This window comes from Mastacembelus armatus, chromosome 7, assembly GCF_900324485.2.
Source record: "Mastacembelus armatus chromosome 7, fMasArm1.2, whole genome shotgun sequence".
Taxonomy (NCBI): domain Eukaryota; kingdom Metazoa; phylum Chordata; class Actinopteri; order Synbranchiformes; family Mastacembelidae; genus Mastacembelus; species Mastacembelus armatus.
This window is the reverse complement of record NC_046639.1, coordinates 16,966,601-16,983,048: the sequence shown is the minus strand read 5'-3', so window position 1 is coordinate 16,983,048 and position 16,448 is coordinate 16,966,601. Positions and strand designations below refer to the sequence as shown.

Below are 16,448 nucleotides of genomic sequence, written 5' to 3'. Positions count from 1 at the left end.
TTTCAGAGATGACACTATACAGGACTTTGTAAGTACAGATACATGAAGTCCACATTTGAATAATCTTGAATCCCAACTCTGGACCAGAAAACATGACACAGTTTGATTAATATGTAGCTCACCTGTACCCGACCGTATTAGCACTAAAAGACTATTTCTAAAGAAGCAAAGGACAATGTGTCCTCCAATCTGTAGTCTGTTGATTAAGTGTTTATGTGTATATATGTAGATATGTTGATGTGAATGTGTTGATAACTGGACAAATGTGGAATCCAAAGCTCCACAAATCAGCTCTGAATGTCCACCACAGGCATGACATTTCAGTTTATTGTACTCTTCACTCACTAACCTCACTCAGTCCCACTTCACTCCATGGTCCACTTGCAGCACTGAGCCCCTTGCCCTAAAAAACTTCAGTTGCTGTAGTAAATCCTTGGAACCTGTGTTCTGCATGTTGGTTCTTGCACCCTGACAAAGCATACTCATAAAACATAAAAGTTTAACTTGATACCTTTTTTCCTCCTGAGGCCAGTTGCAGGTTTCTTCTGTGAGGTTCACTGAGGGAGACAAAAAAGTTTTCAAACTCGAAATAAATTTATTTTTAGCTCGAAATATTATGAAACCCATGATACATGTGTCTAACATGTTGTTTGTCATGTTTGGGATTTATTATTTCTATTTTTATCATTTTTCTTGTTTTATGTAAATAAATTGCGTGGAGAAAGGGGTGACGTAATTGACGGTGCGGTGGGTGTCACCGTCAGGACGCACCGGAGGAGCGGAGCTGAGTGCAGTACCAACATGGCTGCAGATTACTGGGAGCCAGAAAGACTTGAGACTCTGTCAGCCTGAACCGAGACGAAAATAATAGGGGACAGACCGGGACAAACCCTCCCGGTGAGTAACACTTTCCGCCGAATGTCTTGCGTGTTAGGAAACCGTCTAATGACAGACTGACGAAACCGTTAACGCAGGAGCAAATTCGGATATTGTCCCGGTCCGCCTCCGCTGCTATTTATAACTGGGAACATGTACTGCAGCAAATACACAGGTCCCGTGTCCATACACTAACACACGAAGCTGTCAGGACAGAAAGCGCAGACACGGAAAATAGTTGTTAGCTGGGGATAAACACAGAAACGCGCATGTAGCTTTAATTATTTGTGTTAGGTGAAATCCGTACGTGCTAGTGACGCACTGTGATGTCACAAATTCAGATGATGACGTAATACAGGTGTTACCTGATAGCATGCTAGCTGTCAGGTAGACAGTGTTGGTACAGAGTGGGCGGTGGATGAGTGGATAGCCTTGTTGCCTCACACCAAGAAGGTTCCAGGTTTGAAACCCGTTGAGTTTGCATGTTCTCCCTGTGCTTGCGTGGGTTTTCTCCAGGTACTCTGGTTTGTCAGGTTGATTGGTGACATAGGAGTGAGTGTGTGTGTTTGTTTGTCACTATGTGGCCCTGTGATGGACTGGTGACCTGTCCAGGGTGTACCCCTGCTTTCACTCAAAGAGATCTGGGATAGGCTTCAGCAGATCGCTGCGATCCTAAATAGGAAGAAATGGGAATAGATGATGGATCAGTGGATTGAATTTAACATTTCCATCAGGTCAAGTCAAAGCTCATGAACAAAGTCCTGATCTGCTGTGTCGAAACTTCCTAAAACCAGAGCCAGACTCTCCTCAGAGACCAGGTGTTTCACCGATCATGGGGTGCAGGTGCATTGTGTTCCTGTGAATTGTGGGTGGGGTTTTTCTTAAAGCATTCTTAGCATTCGTTCATTTATCAGCTTAATGAAGCTAGATGCTATTTTTTTTAGCAAGTCACATTGGTTCTACAATCGGTGGTCATTTCATTCTTTGCAGGTTATCTAACAGAGAATTACACAGAGAATTAACTGTAAGGTATCATAGTCTTTGTGCAGTCTTTCACCATTAGAAGTTGGGAGACAGCAGCGTTTTGGACTGGCAGCCCAAAGATGAAGCAGCCACAGTGTTATAGTTGTCCTCTGTTACAGGGAATACAAATGCACATTTCATTAAGTAGCATTGCTGTATGTTAACTTAGTTCCACAGTGTTATAGTGGTCTGTTGGTTAAGACGGTACCCTCCTCATCTAGACTCCAACTCTTAGAGCCTCTTTAAATACTATGTTGAGGAATGCCAGGGTTTCAGTATTTGTCACAAATCATTTCCTCAAGAGCAGGCCTAGAGTATTATTTGACACGATCAACTGTCCCTCTTAACTGCTGTGTATGGTAAAGCAGACTGTAATAAATTCTTTCATTTCTTTGGTGACAAGATCAGAGGCATCCGGGAAAACATCACACCACATCATCTCCTTTTAAATCTGTCGGTCTCATGTCCTCACTTGGTACTTGGTCCTCTCTTAACTCTGTGAAGGCCCAGGTCCTACTGCTTTAACCCCTTTAACCCTATTGCAAATCACACCGCTTCCGGTCTGAATGCAGCCGAGGTGAAAAAAACAAAAAATAAAAAAAACGCAAATAATTAATTTTTTTTTATATAATTGTAAATAAATTCGGGCAGTAAGGGGTTAATTTGTGGCATTTTGTTCTGTATTATGTCAAGTTTCACTTTAATATGCGTCACCTGTGTTTAGTGGGAGAGATTTCGTTCATATCATTTATTTTTTTATTTTATTTATTTTTTATCCATGAGACACTGATTAAGCAGGTAAAGTGCCTGATAGTGCCAGGGCCAGCTCATCCTTGCTTGGAGAAATGTGGTCAGTAAGTTGCGTTTACAAATACCTCACATTTTGAGGTATGTGGGAGTCATCACTCATTCAGTTAAGGATTGAGGGCTGTCCACATCTCGAGTACAGCCAACATTCAGTTTAGCACAGGGCATCTCCTGAGAGCGTGGCTATACCCAGATGTACCGATCCAGCAGGCCTGTTAAGTGTCTTTGTCCCTTTTCCCTTTAATTCCACAAGTCCACTGTAGGATCAGGATGGTCATTATGCTATTCTTATTGCACCATGTTTGCAAGGAAGGCTGTGGTTTTCAGACCCAGTAGCAGTAGCCTAAGCAGGGATACCCAGACTTCTTTTTCCCTGGACACTTCGTCCATCTCTTCCGGGGGGACACTGAGGCGTTCCCAGACCAGCCAAGAGACATAGTCCCCTCCAGCGTGTCCTGGGTCTTTCCCGGGGCCTCCTCCCGTTGGGACATGCCCTGAACACCTCCCCAGGGAGGCGCCCAGGAGGCATCCGGAACAGATGCCCGAGCCACCTCAACTGGCTCCTCTCGATGTGGAGGAGCAGCGGCTGAAGTATTCAGTTCAGTTCAATTCAGTTTATTTGTATAGCCCCAGATCACAATACAATCATCTCAAGGCACTTTACAAAACCCCACCAAATCCCTTATGAGCAGCACTTGGTGACTGTGGAGAGGAAAAACTCCCTATAACGGAAGAAAAAACCTCCAGCAGAATCAGGCTCAGTTTGGGCGGCCACCTGCCTTGACCGGTTAGGGTGAGTGGATAGAGGAGAGAGAAAAGAACAGCAACAATAAACAACAGATAGACACTGCAGGTTGGTGGGGCCAGTAACTGCACATCAGCAATATACAGCTCCAGGACTGGGGACACCTGCAGAAGGAACAGAGAGAGTGAAAAAAGACAGTTCTAGAGATTTGTTTTATGTGTGAATTAAAGGTCATGTCTTGGTTAAAAATAACTCCTAGGTTTTTCACAGTAGTGCTGGAGGCCAGGGCTATGCCATCTAAAGTGGCTATATTGTTAGAAAAGCTACTTCTGAGGTTTTTAGGCCAAACTACAATAACATCTGTTTTCTACGAATTTAAAAGTAGGAAGTTACTGGTCATCCAGGCCTTTAGACATTCTTGAAGTCTGGCTAACTGGTTTGTGTCCTCAGGTTTCATAGATACATACAGTGCATTCAGAAAGTATTCAGATCCCTGTGACTTTTTTCAATGTTGTTATGTTGCAGCCTGATACAGCAATTAATTAAATCAATTTTTTCCTCATTGTACACTCAGTGCCACATAATGACAAAGTGAAAACAGAATTTTAGGAATGTATGTAAATTTATTGAAAAGGAAAAACTGAAATATCACATTTATACATTTATTAAGTATGCACATATGGCCTTTGTAGTCTGCACAGATAATGAATTCCTTCAGCTGAGAATCTGTAGCAGAATCGCATCAGGAAAAGCGAACAGATCACGGCGGTCTTGAAAGACTCTTGGGAGAAAGCTTCGTAGAATTTGTGCACCAAGGTTTCTCGGAACAGAACATGGTCTGGACCAGAACGTTTCAGGTATCCACAAACGTTATTTTAAAATTCAGAAGGAACATTCTGGATGGACAATACATCTGTGGAAATACATCAAAAACAGATCAAAATAATAAAAACAAATAAATAAAAATGACTAGTAACACTTAGATCTGGTCATTTCATCTGGTTAGTCGTCTGTTCAATAGCACCTGGCCTTCTTGGCCTCAGTTGGGCCAAGTCAGCCACAAATCAAGGACAATGTCTGTGGCATTTCAGCCCTTCATGGGGGGTTTGATGAGCTCCCATTGCATCACTGTTAGGTGGCATCCCGTTCTTCTAAATATTTAAGAGGACAAGCCAGAAGTTCACCCTGTTTTTATAGTATGAAAAATTATTTCTCATAACTTTTCCTGTATTTGGTCTTGAGAACAGACAGATTGATGAATGTAACTCTGTTTTGACAGTAGTGGTCAGTGGTAATGGCTGCAGCGTGCGTTAGTTTGTCAGAATTAGATTTGACCTTACTGTCACAGGGAACCTGAGCTGTGTTCGTTTTACCTACTGATGAAATTATGGATTTACACTTTCACTTCACAAACATCCAGCTGGTGATCTGTGACCTTAGAGTTCAAATGTGGTTTTGTTCACTGCCAGTCCCACATTACTGTCTAGCATAATTAAAACTTTATTAAACTGAGGCTTTTATCATAGTATTTTCACCTTCATTTCCTGTTTACTCTTCCAGGTGTGGTCTCCAGGCTGGCTGCCCCGCCCCCCTCAGCATCACGTCCTCCCCTACCCCCCCGGCCCCCCCTCATGGAGAGGATGAGGAAAATCAAACGGCAGCTGTCTCTCACTCTGGGGAGGGGAGGGGCTGGGGGAGGGGACAGGATGCTGGGCGACACCATCAGTCAGGAAGTGACATCACACAGTGACTCAGGTAACAGACTCGCAGGTGTGATCAACAGGTAAATCGCTTCCTGCTGAGAATCAGTGGGTCTGTGTGACTCAACTGAGGTGGGTCCGTCAGATCACCTGAACCTGATTCTGGTCCTCGTGCTGAACCGTTCCTGGTCCAGGAAGAGCAGGACGGGCAATTCTGAGATCCCAAATCCACACACCTCCACATTGCTGCGCATTGAAATTCTGTCCATGAAAGTCAGAGCCAGGTTCAGTGACCCAGTGGAAATGCATTTAACTTCTGGCAGGGAACTGGGAAACCGCTTTTATTCCTGTTAGGAAGAAGTTGAATTTGTTAAGTTTCATGGTGAAACAAATCCCTGTCTATCTTATCTGGAGCCAGTCCCAGTATGTAGTGGGTGAGAGGTGGGGTCCACCCTGGACAGATCACAGGGCTGACACACAGAGACAGACACACACTCAATCAACACTCAATAAAGTTTTAATTGAGAACATTGCAGTGTGTTATCGAACAAAGTGGCAGTGATGGCTCCTCCTCTGTCCTTGTTTCCTTTCCTTGCATCTTCTGTGGGCAAAGAAAGGAAACAAAAGAGGGAAACGTGGATGCATTTACTGGAATTGGGAAACACCCTTTAGTGCTTCCTGCCTGACTGCCGACCATGATCTAATTGGTTTGTTTGATTTTTGATTGTATCTGGTTGATTTGTAGGTTTTGTCAAGCAATCGATCAGTTAATTTGCTGCACTTACCTTTTTTTTTTTTTTTTTTTTTGTCAAATCAACTTTCCATATCATCCCCCCAGAGGTGTCTCTTCGTTCTTCTGGCGGGTTGAAGGTTCGAGGTTCTTCTTCTTCTGTTCAGTCTCTCCTTCAGTCATACAGCAGCTCCCTGAGGAAACCTCGAGGCCTCGGACGGAGCCTGAGCTCCTACCTGAACCATACTAACAGACTAGGTACTAGTACTGCAAATACCGCTCTGCCTGAACCATACCGAACAAACTGGGTACTAGTACTGGAAATACCGCTCTGCCTGAACCATACCGAACAAACTGGGTACTAGTACTGGAAATACTGCACTGCCTGCACCAGGTATGTGTGTAAGTGACTGTTTATTTTGTGTACTTGCAGAAATTGTCCATGAGGATGTGAAGATGAGCTCAGATGGTGAGAGTGATCTAGCTTCTTCTTCAGATGATGTACAGAGTCCAGTTAGGGTCCGACTCAGGAACAAGAAGATCTCTACTGAGGTACACAAACACATACACGGGCCCATATATGCGTGTAGATGTGCAAACCTGCATACAGCGACACACACTTCAGTTTGCCTTAAAATACAAGTTGCTTCACGTGACTGGATGTTTCATGCGTTTGTTGGTGACCTGCAATAATCTGCATCTTATGGTAGCTTTGTTCACTGCTTGTCAGAATTTTGTCAGATTGTTGAGTCCAGACTTTCTCAGCACCCACAGACCACAGTGCTGGTCATCCGTGAGCAGCTCTGAGTGTTTTTGGTTTTGAACAACACATTTTTTACAGACTGCATCCTCTGAGAAAACTAAATTTAGTAGTGATCCTCAAACTGCTACTGTGTGTGGGCGAGGTTTTCTTAGAACAGGTGGATTGTCTGACATGTTCAAACTCAATGTATTTGTGTCTATTCTGATTAGCTGCAGTGGATGTTGGCATCCAAAGTCAGTTGTCCTTTAAATATGGAAATAACTTGTGACATTTCACCTGGCTCGTGTTTCCAAAGCTATACAACCAACCAACAAGCAGCTTTGGCAGCGCGTACTGACAGATGAAGTCTTTTTTTGGGTGTGTTGATGAGGTTATGTCACAACTCGCAAGAGTGAGACCCGAATGCAGGCAACACGCAGGGGAACGGGACAGTTCGATGCAGAGAGAAACAAGGCAATGGAAACACACCAGGGCAAAACACAAATGCTGCTTAGTACTGACAGGGGAAAAGTCCGACACAGTTCACAGATAATAATAGTGCATATCCAAGGGAGAAAGCCGACGAGGAAAACACGCAGTGACACAAATCCAAACAATCCAGGAGGCAGGCAAACACAGACACCCAAACTGACTAGTGTAACACAGGAACTCGGAGAAGCAGACTAACTAAACATAACGAGACAAGCCATCAACTAAGGACACAAAACCAGGGCTTGTATACAGAAATAAGGGGTGCAAACACCCCAGGTACAAGAAACAGGAAATACTTCAGAATAAAAGTCTAGTGAACAGGAAATAATAAAAAATGGTAGGAATGACACACGGTTAAGTCATTAGATTTTATGCTTGAGGATTAATATACAGTTTGACTTATCTGGAGCATTAAGGCTCAGAATGAACAGACTGTACGGACAAATCTGCATGTACCCAGCGCCCGTGGCTGTGAGAACAGAATTCTTTTCTAGCTGCATATACACGTAGGACTGTTGATCCAATAAAAATATGATTATGAACTCTTCCTAGGTTTCTGTGAGATCTGAGCGGTTTACTTGTTCTCACCATTTGGGCTGTCCACACACCTAAATAATTACAGTATGCCACAGTATTGTATTTTATGCACTTAACATCTGAGAAAACAAAAAGTCAGTCTATGAAATATCATCCTGTGTTTAGATTCCTACAGTAGACACGGGGTGTGACACGTGTGAAGACGCAAGATACGTGCAGAACGTGAAATATATAAAAATGTTATCATTTCTCTGTTGCAGAGGGTCTGGTTGAGGCTTAGCAGGTAGTGCAGGTGAACTTAGCACCTTGCATGATAGTTCACCACTATCAGTGTGTGCATGTGTGAGTCAGAGGTTCTATATAAATGCAGAATAGTTACATCATCTATAACCGCTTAGGATGCTGGCAGCCATTATCCCAAATTTAACTGCTCTGCTCCTACAGCTGACTTAGCGCTTTGCTTATGATGCCATACACTCTTATGATTTGATGAGAACGGTTTAATGCAGATCACAAGCAGTTATGTTTCACTGAGTGAAATCTGATGCCAGATCGTTTGGTCCAAACCCCCTGAGCCAACATAGATATATCAATGTGGTTATTGTTCTGAGTAAGAAGCCATGTTTCGTCTAAACATTTGGAAAAGGTATTGTATCCTAATGCTCAAATCGAGTACATGAGTAAATAAAGGCTGTATTTGGAGGTTATATATTTGCCAAACCTGTCCAGTTTCTGAGTACTGGAGTCCTACATGCTGCCATATGTTCAGAAAAAGGTTTTCTTCCAGATCTCATTCACCTGTCTTCATAAGAAGTGCCAGAGTCCTGGAGTGTTTTCGTAGAGATTGTAAGGGACATCATGTGGACCAGCATCAAGCTGCTTACATGGAGGCTGGATAGGTGGCATATCTACTGGTATTATGGACTTTTCATCATTCCAGCTCTATGAGTGAGTCTTCCTCAGATCATCTTCTTTCCTGGGTTTCTCTTTGCGCTTCAGAGTCTGAGGATTTGTGGTGCTGTGGTGTAAAAATGGTGTCTTGTTTTTTCTCCATGTTGGATATTTTTTGCTGTTTCTTCAGTTGCCACCTCGACCTTATAAGAACCTACTTGATGTGGACTGAATCATTGTGGTTAATACTTTTGTATGACTTCCCCTATTAGTACAGTTCTGCTTTACGGCTTCACGACTGCTGAGGAGTTTGCACAGGTCATCAGTCACCCCCTGCCTACTCTTTCTTGTTGCTGTTCCAACAAATGGCTTTTTTCTGTCTGCAGCTGACTGCAGGCCCTCTTGCAAATGCATTCTGGTTCCTCTTTAGGTATCAAACTGTGGACATGTGTTTTAGTGGATGGTAGATGGTTGGCAGTGGTCATCGGGTTGGCTTTCCCTTTCATAGATGTTTCATCTGTTTAAGCCCAATACGTCTCCTGCAGGCTTGACTGAGGTGTATCCCCCTTCACACCTGTGCTTTACTGTCTGGCATACAGGAAGTCCACAATCACCTTTCTGACTGTTTTGTGTCTCTGTGTCTCCCTGTTGTGTTTCAGGACATTAATAAGCGTCTGTCATTACCCGCTGACATTCGTCTTCCAGACAATTACTTGGAGAAGTTTAATGTGATTGGTCCGGCTCTGTTTGAGCAGCCAATCAGCAGGCGGCTGCGCAGAGTCTCTCTGGTACATCAATGTGATTCTACTCCATTATGATTTTATTTCAGTTATTTAGAACACTAATAATTTGAGTTTTATATGTGTGTGAATATGGTATAGTGTAATATATTAAGCTTCTTTTGTCTGTCTGTCTGTCTGTCTGCAGTCAGAGATTGGTTTTGGGAAACTGGAGACATATATCAAACTGGACAAACTGGGAGAGGTAAGGACAAACCTGACTGTGTGAACTTTTCTGATAACAGAGAGCCAGAAGTGAGAAAGTGTTTCCACAGATTTGGAGAGGGATAACTAACTGACAGTGTCTGTCTCTCACCTGTCCTACCTGTACGTATCTCCACCTGTCTGCTTTTCACCCGTCTTCCTCACTGTCTGTCTGTCCATAGGGGACCTATGCTACAGTTTATAAAGGACGCAGTAAACTGACTGAAAACCTTGTGGCTCTGAAGGAAATTCGACTTGAACATGAAGAAGGAGCTCCATGTACCGCCATCAGAGAAGGTACTGCAGTAATATGACTATAGTACTAGTGTGGATGTGTGTGTGTAAATTAATGTGTGTACTTTCTCCCCTCAGTGTCTCTGTTGAAGGATCTGAAACACGCCAACATTGTCACACTTCATGACATCATCCACACGCAAAAATCCCTCACGCTGGTGTTTGAGTACCTGGTGAGACACACACAAACACGATACCTGTTATTAGTCTACATGTAGAGTTAGGGACCGCCCCTCGTGCTGGCGAGTGGGTCCCCTTGCGTGTCATTGTAGAAGTGGCTCCAGCTGTGAAATTCCTAAATGACTGAATATTAATATGTGATAATAATGTATAGGATTTTGACATTGGGTGAGAGTTAGGGTCATAAAGGGAATGTTTAATGTCACTGAGTGTTTTCACACGGTATGTGTGTGTGTGCTGTGTGTTTTAGGACAAAGATCTGAAACAGTACCTGGATGACTGTGGAAACATGATCCACGTTCACAACGTCAAAGTGAGAAAAGTTGTGTTCATCTGTTACTGTGCCGCATGTGACTGTGTGACTAACATAAATATAACAGACGTAAAGGTAAAATTTTTTGTTCTGTCAATGGAACAATGACGGCTATAACCTGAGTGATGTCATACAACTGCCGCTAACCTGCAGACCAACAGTCCGTCCCCACACGGTGATTCTGTCACAGCATCTTGTGAGTGAATCAATTAATGAAGGGATTTTCAGCCTACTGGAGACGGATCCAACAGAAATGGGTTAGGATGCCCAGTCTGAAAAGATGGCATCATGGGAAAGGAAGCCTTTCAGATTGTGATATATATGGGAAAAAAAATTCATTTGTTGAATTGTATTTAATTTTAAACAGGAGCTCTGAGCTGGATTTGTTCTGAGCTCAGATTGTTTCAACAGTTTAAATGTTTTTATTTATAGTAGTTGTTCTCTCTTCCGATTATCTGTGTTTATCCGGTTTACCAGTAACTTTTGCCCACTAATTATATATTTTTTCTCTCCTTAGCTCTTTCTTTTCCAGTTGCTACGTGGTTTGTCGTACTGCCACCGCAGGAAAGTTCTCCACCGAGACCTGAAACCTCAAAACCTGCTAATCAGTGATCGAGGAGAGCTCAAACTGGCCGACTTTGGTGAGCCAGTGTGTCTGGCTGGTTTAATCAGTCACCTGTGAACACATGGACATGTAATGAATGTTAGACTGGACAACATATGTCCCTCAGTATTTTGTTAACATGGACAATATTTGGACTTGTCAGCTGTATTCTTGTGGGTGGAAACTCTGTCCTCCCTGGAAAGACATGGGATGTGTTCCTTAACTTCCTGGGAATAGATGAAAGGGCAGCCTGGTAGATTCTGGATCACAGAGGTCACATGAGTCTACCATTTGATCCTAGCGACCCTCACCTGACTGAACACTACACTGCAGATTTTCCAGCCTACATGAGAAGCCACGTTATATTACGTCTCAATTTCAGGCAAATTTCCTAAACAACAGTGTCCACATGATGTTTTTTTTCACCCAGGTGCAAACACAGTGGTGCTGTCGCTGAGGGTTAGTGTGTGTTTCAGGTTTGGCTCGAGCGAAGTCAATCCCAACGAAGACGTATTCAAATGAGGTGGTGACACTGTGGTACCGACCACCAGACATCCTGCTGGGCAGCACTGACTACTCCACTCACATCGACATGTGGTCAGTACTTTTAGTACTTCTTTAGCTTAGTGTAGCACTAGTTGTGTATTATATTATAGTGCTACTACTTCTACATGTTGACTGTGAAAAACTGAGATGTTGTGTTGAACAGAACTGAGACACCTGACCAAGTGATCAGTCTGTCTACCTGTCTGACTGTTTGTCTGTCTACTTGTCTGTGTGTTTACCTGTCTGTGTCTGTGTGTCTTGACTGTCTACCTGTTTGTGTCTGCCCGTCTGACTGCCTGTCTGTCTGTCTATCTACCAGTTTGTCTGTCTACCTGTCTGTGCCTTTCTGTGTCTGTCTGTCTGACAGTCTGTCTGTCTGTCTGTTTGACTGTCTACCTGTCTGTCTGTCTGCCTGACTGTCTACCTGTCTGTCTGTAGGGGGGTTGGTTGTATCTTTTATGAGATGACGACAGGTCGACCTCTGTTTCCTGGTTCCACAGTTGAGGAGGAGCTTCACTTCATCTTTAAACTTCTGGGTGAGAAACAGTCAGTTTCCGTTAATCCTTACTGTTAAAAACTACTTTGTGTATTTTTCTATACTTTATGCAGTGGATTTGTGTATTTTGTTTGCAGGTACTCCCACAGAGCAGAGCTGGCCTGGGATCAGTTCCAACGAGGAGTTTGTGACATCCAACTACCCTCAGTACAGAGCAGAGAGACTAAGTAACCACACTCCCAGGTATACAACAGCAGTACACCCAAACTAAACTTTGGTTGACAACAGGACTCTGCTCACACTCTGAGCGCTCCCCTTTGCTCCTCTCTTTACATTTGTGCTGAAGACCAGACATCTGATCAGATTATTCATATTTGGATCATGCCACAGCTGTATGCTCTCTCGTGCTTTGTTTGTTTTTTAATCTGTTTTTCTGCAACCTCAAATCCAAGGAAAGCAGAAATCCCAGCTCCTCTCCAGCAGTTTGTTTCTAAAGCAAACAGATCAGACCAGTTATATCAGTGGTGGACCCCCCATTTACAGTCCCACCCCCATAGAACCTTAACTTGTTCACTGTCAGAAGCTAAAGTATTTTTAGACACTAACACACTGTGGTCTCTTCTGGTTATCTACCATCGTACTCATATGAAGCCGAGGGCGATATTTGCCTCGTCATATTTTCCAGTCTTTGTTTTGGAAAGTGCTTTTATTTGTTGGACTCCTCCTCTGATGTTATGTTTAGCTGGAGCCTCTCACAAACTTGTCCGGTCCAGGTGAAAACTGTTGTTTAATCCACTAACCCTAACTTATAAAAATGGTGGTTGCCACGTCTTCCAAAGGTTCTAAGAAATATGGAAAAGTTCCTCCGGTCTGGAAGCACCACACTGTATGCCTCGTGCCTCCCGTCAAGACCTCTGCACCCCCTGAGTTACATGGAGTTGGAGCAGCACAAGTTCAGACTCTTTCCCCATTAGGGATATATAATAATATATAATAACCAATACACACCTGAGTATTATTATTATTATTAAAGGCTCCATGCACCAAATAACCAAGCATGTGTTTGTGTTGTGTACCAGGCTCAGCAGTGAAGGTGTGCAGCTGTTGTCAGAGTTCCTTCAGGTCAGTAAGCTTTGTGCAAACATTTCTCATATCTTGGAAAAACAAACCGTAATGTGCTGATATCAGATTTGTTTGAGATGAAGTCAACTGGAACGTGGTTGAGAGCAGGCTGCCAGAGTAGGTGGTGGGGAAAAAATAGAAACATCCCATTTGAATCTTTATAATTATAATAAATAATCGAACCATTCTGTTCACCTTACATCTTCAGTAATAGTTGCTTTAGTACTATTATTATAGTGGTGATGTATGATCTTTGTTAGCGTTTTTATTATATATTGCACAAATATTAAAAAAAAAATTAAAAAAATTTCAGGCTGATTTTCGATGTAAAGTAATCTATCAGCCTAATAAGATTAATTTGGACAAACAACCTGGACTCCGATCAGGACAGACTTTCTACCCATGCTAGTATTATGAGGGAGCCCATTACTGGAGGATCAGGTCTTAATTTAAACGTTGTTTGAACTAGTTTGAAGGGAAGAAGAGGATCTCAGCCGAAGAGTCGATGAGTCATTGTTACTTCAGTAACCTTGGAAACAGAGTGATGTCACTTCCGGACAGTAAGTTGAAAGAACTTTGAGACGTCTTGTGTTGAGTCTCTCACTTTGTACTGTGACAATGTAAAGTCGCTGTGATTGTTCTTTCAGCGGCGTCCATCTTCAGTTTGCCAGAGATCCAACTGGAAAAGGAAACAACAAAACCGACAGCGACACCTGACCAAGGTAACAGGATCATAGCACTAGTGCTACTCAAGACTCTAAATGTGAAAGTTGAAACTAAGTCTCTTCACAATAATAGCTCTCACTTCCTCCCAGCATGTATTAAGCACCAGTCACTGCAGGAGTCCTGAGGTTAGGGTTGCAGGTGGATCTGAGGTGGATCCAGGTATATTATGAAGTATCAATATATCAAATGGTGCTGCTAGTTTACTTTGACTGGACTGCTGTGGCTGTTGACCACAGCAACCTGAGTTTCTACTGGTTTTGCTCCTCTCCCCTACAGGGTGAAGTCACTCCCAGAGAGCAGGCTATATTTTTAGTGGAATGGGCCACGATGCTTGTTTAGCTGTCCTGCAACAAAATTGTCCAGAAACGGACACAGAACAATTTATCAAACAGCTGTTGAACAACGTGAACTCAGGCTTGTACAGCTGAAGACTTAAAGTTTGAGATTGACCAGTTTCTTCTGTTAGCTTTAGGGTTTTTGGGCGGGGGGGGGTTGCATTTGTCCTTGTCCACCAGCTGTTACTGTCTGTCCTGCAGACAGAGGGGAAGAGAGGCAAAACAAACAAACAAAAAAAAAAACTAATTAAAAAGGATTTAAGTATTTAGGTGGTCAGATCTTATTAAGTTTCTTATAAAGGTTTGATTAAAAGCTGTTTGCTTGTTGACTTGGTGTAAGTTAACGTTTCTTTCTCCAGCAAACAGTCCGACGAGGCGGCGCAGCATGCTGTTCTGACCGCGCTGAGCCAGAGTCTGCTGCAGGACATGGAAAGGGAAACCACAGAGGAATGAAAACAAACCAAGACGAGAAAACAAAGAAAGCAGTCTGAAGTAATAGTTCGTCAAGAGAAAAAGCAGGAAGATGCAATAATGAAACACAGCAGCCATCTGACCAATCAGAGTGCAGCATAGAGCTTCACCTTAGTACATGAAGAGATGAATGAATAAGTTAAAGCTTTTTAAACAAAATGTCGGAGAGATTTCTGTCTTCCATTTTCACTGCACAGATCCAAACTACGAGACTTTAATATTGAATTTTGGAAAGCCTGGAATCCGTACGATAAAGACTTTCACGCAAAACCTGGATCACGTCAGGTGTCACCTGCGTGAACACCTGAAGTGTCAGTGGCAGCACTGTTAAAGTGAATCTTCTTTCGTCTTCATAGAAGAACGCCAGTGATGTCACCGAAATGAGTTAGAGGTGACAGGTGTTGATGTTTATGTGAGTCTGGAGGCTACCGCTGCACATTTCTTAAAAATAAACATGACACAAAACAAACCTGGTAAAAAACTAATGAGGTAAAACTTTAATAAAACAGACTTAACAGTTCTTTAATTTGGATAGTGAAGTGTAATTGACTGAAAACTTTGTGTTTAAGACTAAACTGTGAAATAGAGGATTTGTGTTTTTAATTTTATTTTCAGCAGTTCAATGCTCAGAACTTGACTGGCAGTATAGTCTGTAACACAGAAAGCAGGCTTCACTCAAAATGAAAGTTTTCCATTAAAGGCTGGTGAAGACTGTTGTTTTTTTGTTTTTTTAAGTGCAGCCTTCAGAGGTTAAAAGTCTTTATACTCTGTTTGTGTTTCTGCCACAGTACAATACTATATTTATTGTGCAGTCCTGGAAGGACAGTACATTCTTAGGTATTACTGCAGAAAAAAAACAAAAAAAAAGTGTTTTATTCCAAAGGTATGAAATTGGTTTCTGCTTTTATTCTGAAAGTATGAAAGTGGCTGCCTGTGTTCTGCATTCATGTCGTAAAGTCATCTCTTTACTGTAATACCAATATATATAATATATATATAAATAGTGCAGTAATACTGTAAATATTCACAAACAACTTCAGATCAGGAATTTATTTAGGTGGATCTAACCTGTTGTTTCAATTACAGCAAAAAGTTTTGTCTGTGACAAAACTATTTCCAAACCAACGGCTGATCCACACTTTTCTATTTTCAGGTAGTTTTTCTTCAGATTCTTGTTGCTTCAGACTTATGTTGTGAGTTCAGCTCTTAGTTTTTCAAGATTTGTTTTCAGGTTCAGGAGCATTGAACTTTTTTAAATTAAACTCATTGCTGATGTGAATTATTTTTTTTTTTTTTCGCCGTGAAGTATTAGCAATAGAACATTTATTGACAATTTGATGACAATGATAGAAGTGTTATTGTATTTGCCTCAGAGGAATGTGTAATCTGCTGTTAAACTGTCAGTTATATCCGTTTGTATGTGAGAGGTCAGAACGATAAAAAAAAAAAAGCAACTGGAACACGTACCGCCTTCAGATTTTATTAACTGGATATCAGTGAATTCATTCGAAATTTGCCACAGCATGAAAATTTCTTGGTTAATTTGTGTTTAATAATTTAAGTTGTGGTTAAAAATATTTTTTCAAGCTCATCAGGAAAACACCAAAATGAAATCCAGAGTGAAAAAAATTGGGGAAAAAAAAAACGGAGAGGGTGGAAATCAATTCTAAATTTGTATCGGTTGCCAGTTTTTCCATTGTGTTGGTGAATCAGACTTTCTGTGAATGAAACGTGCTGAAGGTGAATATTCTGACATGTTAGTGCTGAGTCTTCATTCATGAATGACTTGAATGTAACTACACACTCTTGATGTGTTCGGCAGTTTAAACTTTACA

At 42.1% G+C, this 16,448-nt stretch overlaps 1 protein-coding gene across 1 annotated transcript; it reads left to right on the top strand.

The window, feature by feature from the left end:
- The first annotated feature begins 761 nt into the window (after positions 1-761).
- Positions 762-16,088, top strand: cdk16 (cyclin dependent kinase 16). The gene is made up of 17 exons (XM_026332687.1): positions 762-897; positions 5,012-5,206; positions 5,990-6,139; positions 6,315-6,433; positions 9,203-9,331; positions 9,471-9,527; positions 9,709-9,823; positions 9,899-9,993; positions 10,251-10,313; positions 10,831-10,954; positions 11,394-11,514; positions 11,902-11,999; positions 12,097-12,202; positions 13,039-13,081; positions 13,551-13,641; positions 13,729-13,803; positions 14,502-16,088. The coding sequence occupies exons 2-17, from the start codon at positions 5,083-5,085 to the stop codon at positions 14,537-14,539; spliced, it is 1,548 nt and encodes a 515-aa protein (XP_026188472.1). The 5' UTR covers positions 762-897; positions 5,012-5,082; the 3' UTR covers positions 14,540-16,088.
- The last annotated feature ends 360 nt before the right edge of the window (positions 16,089-16,448 follow it).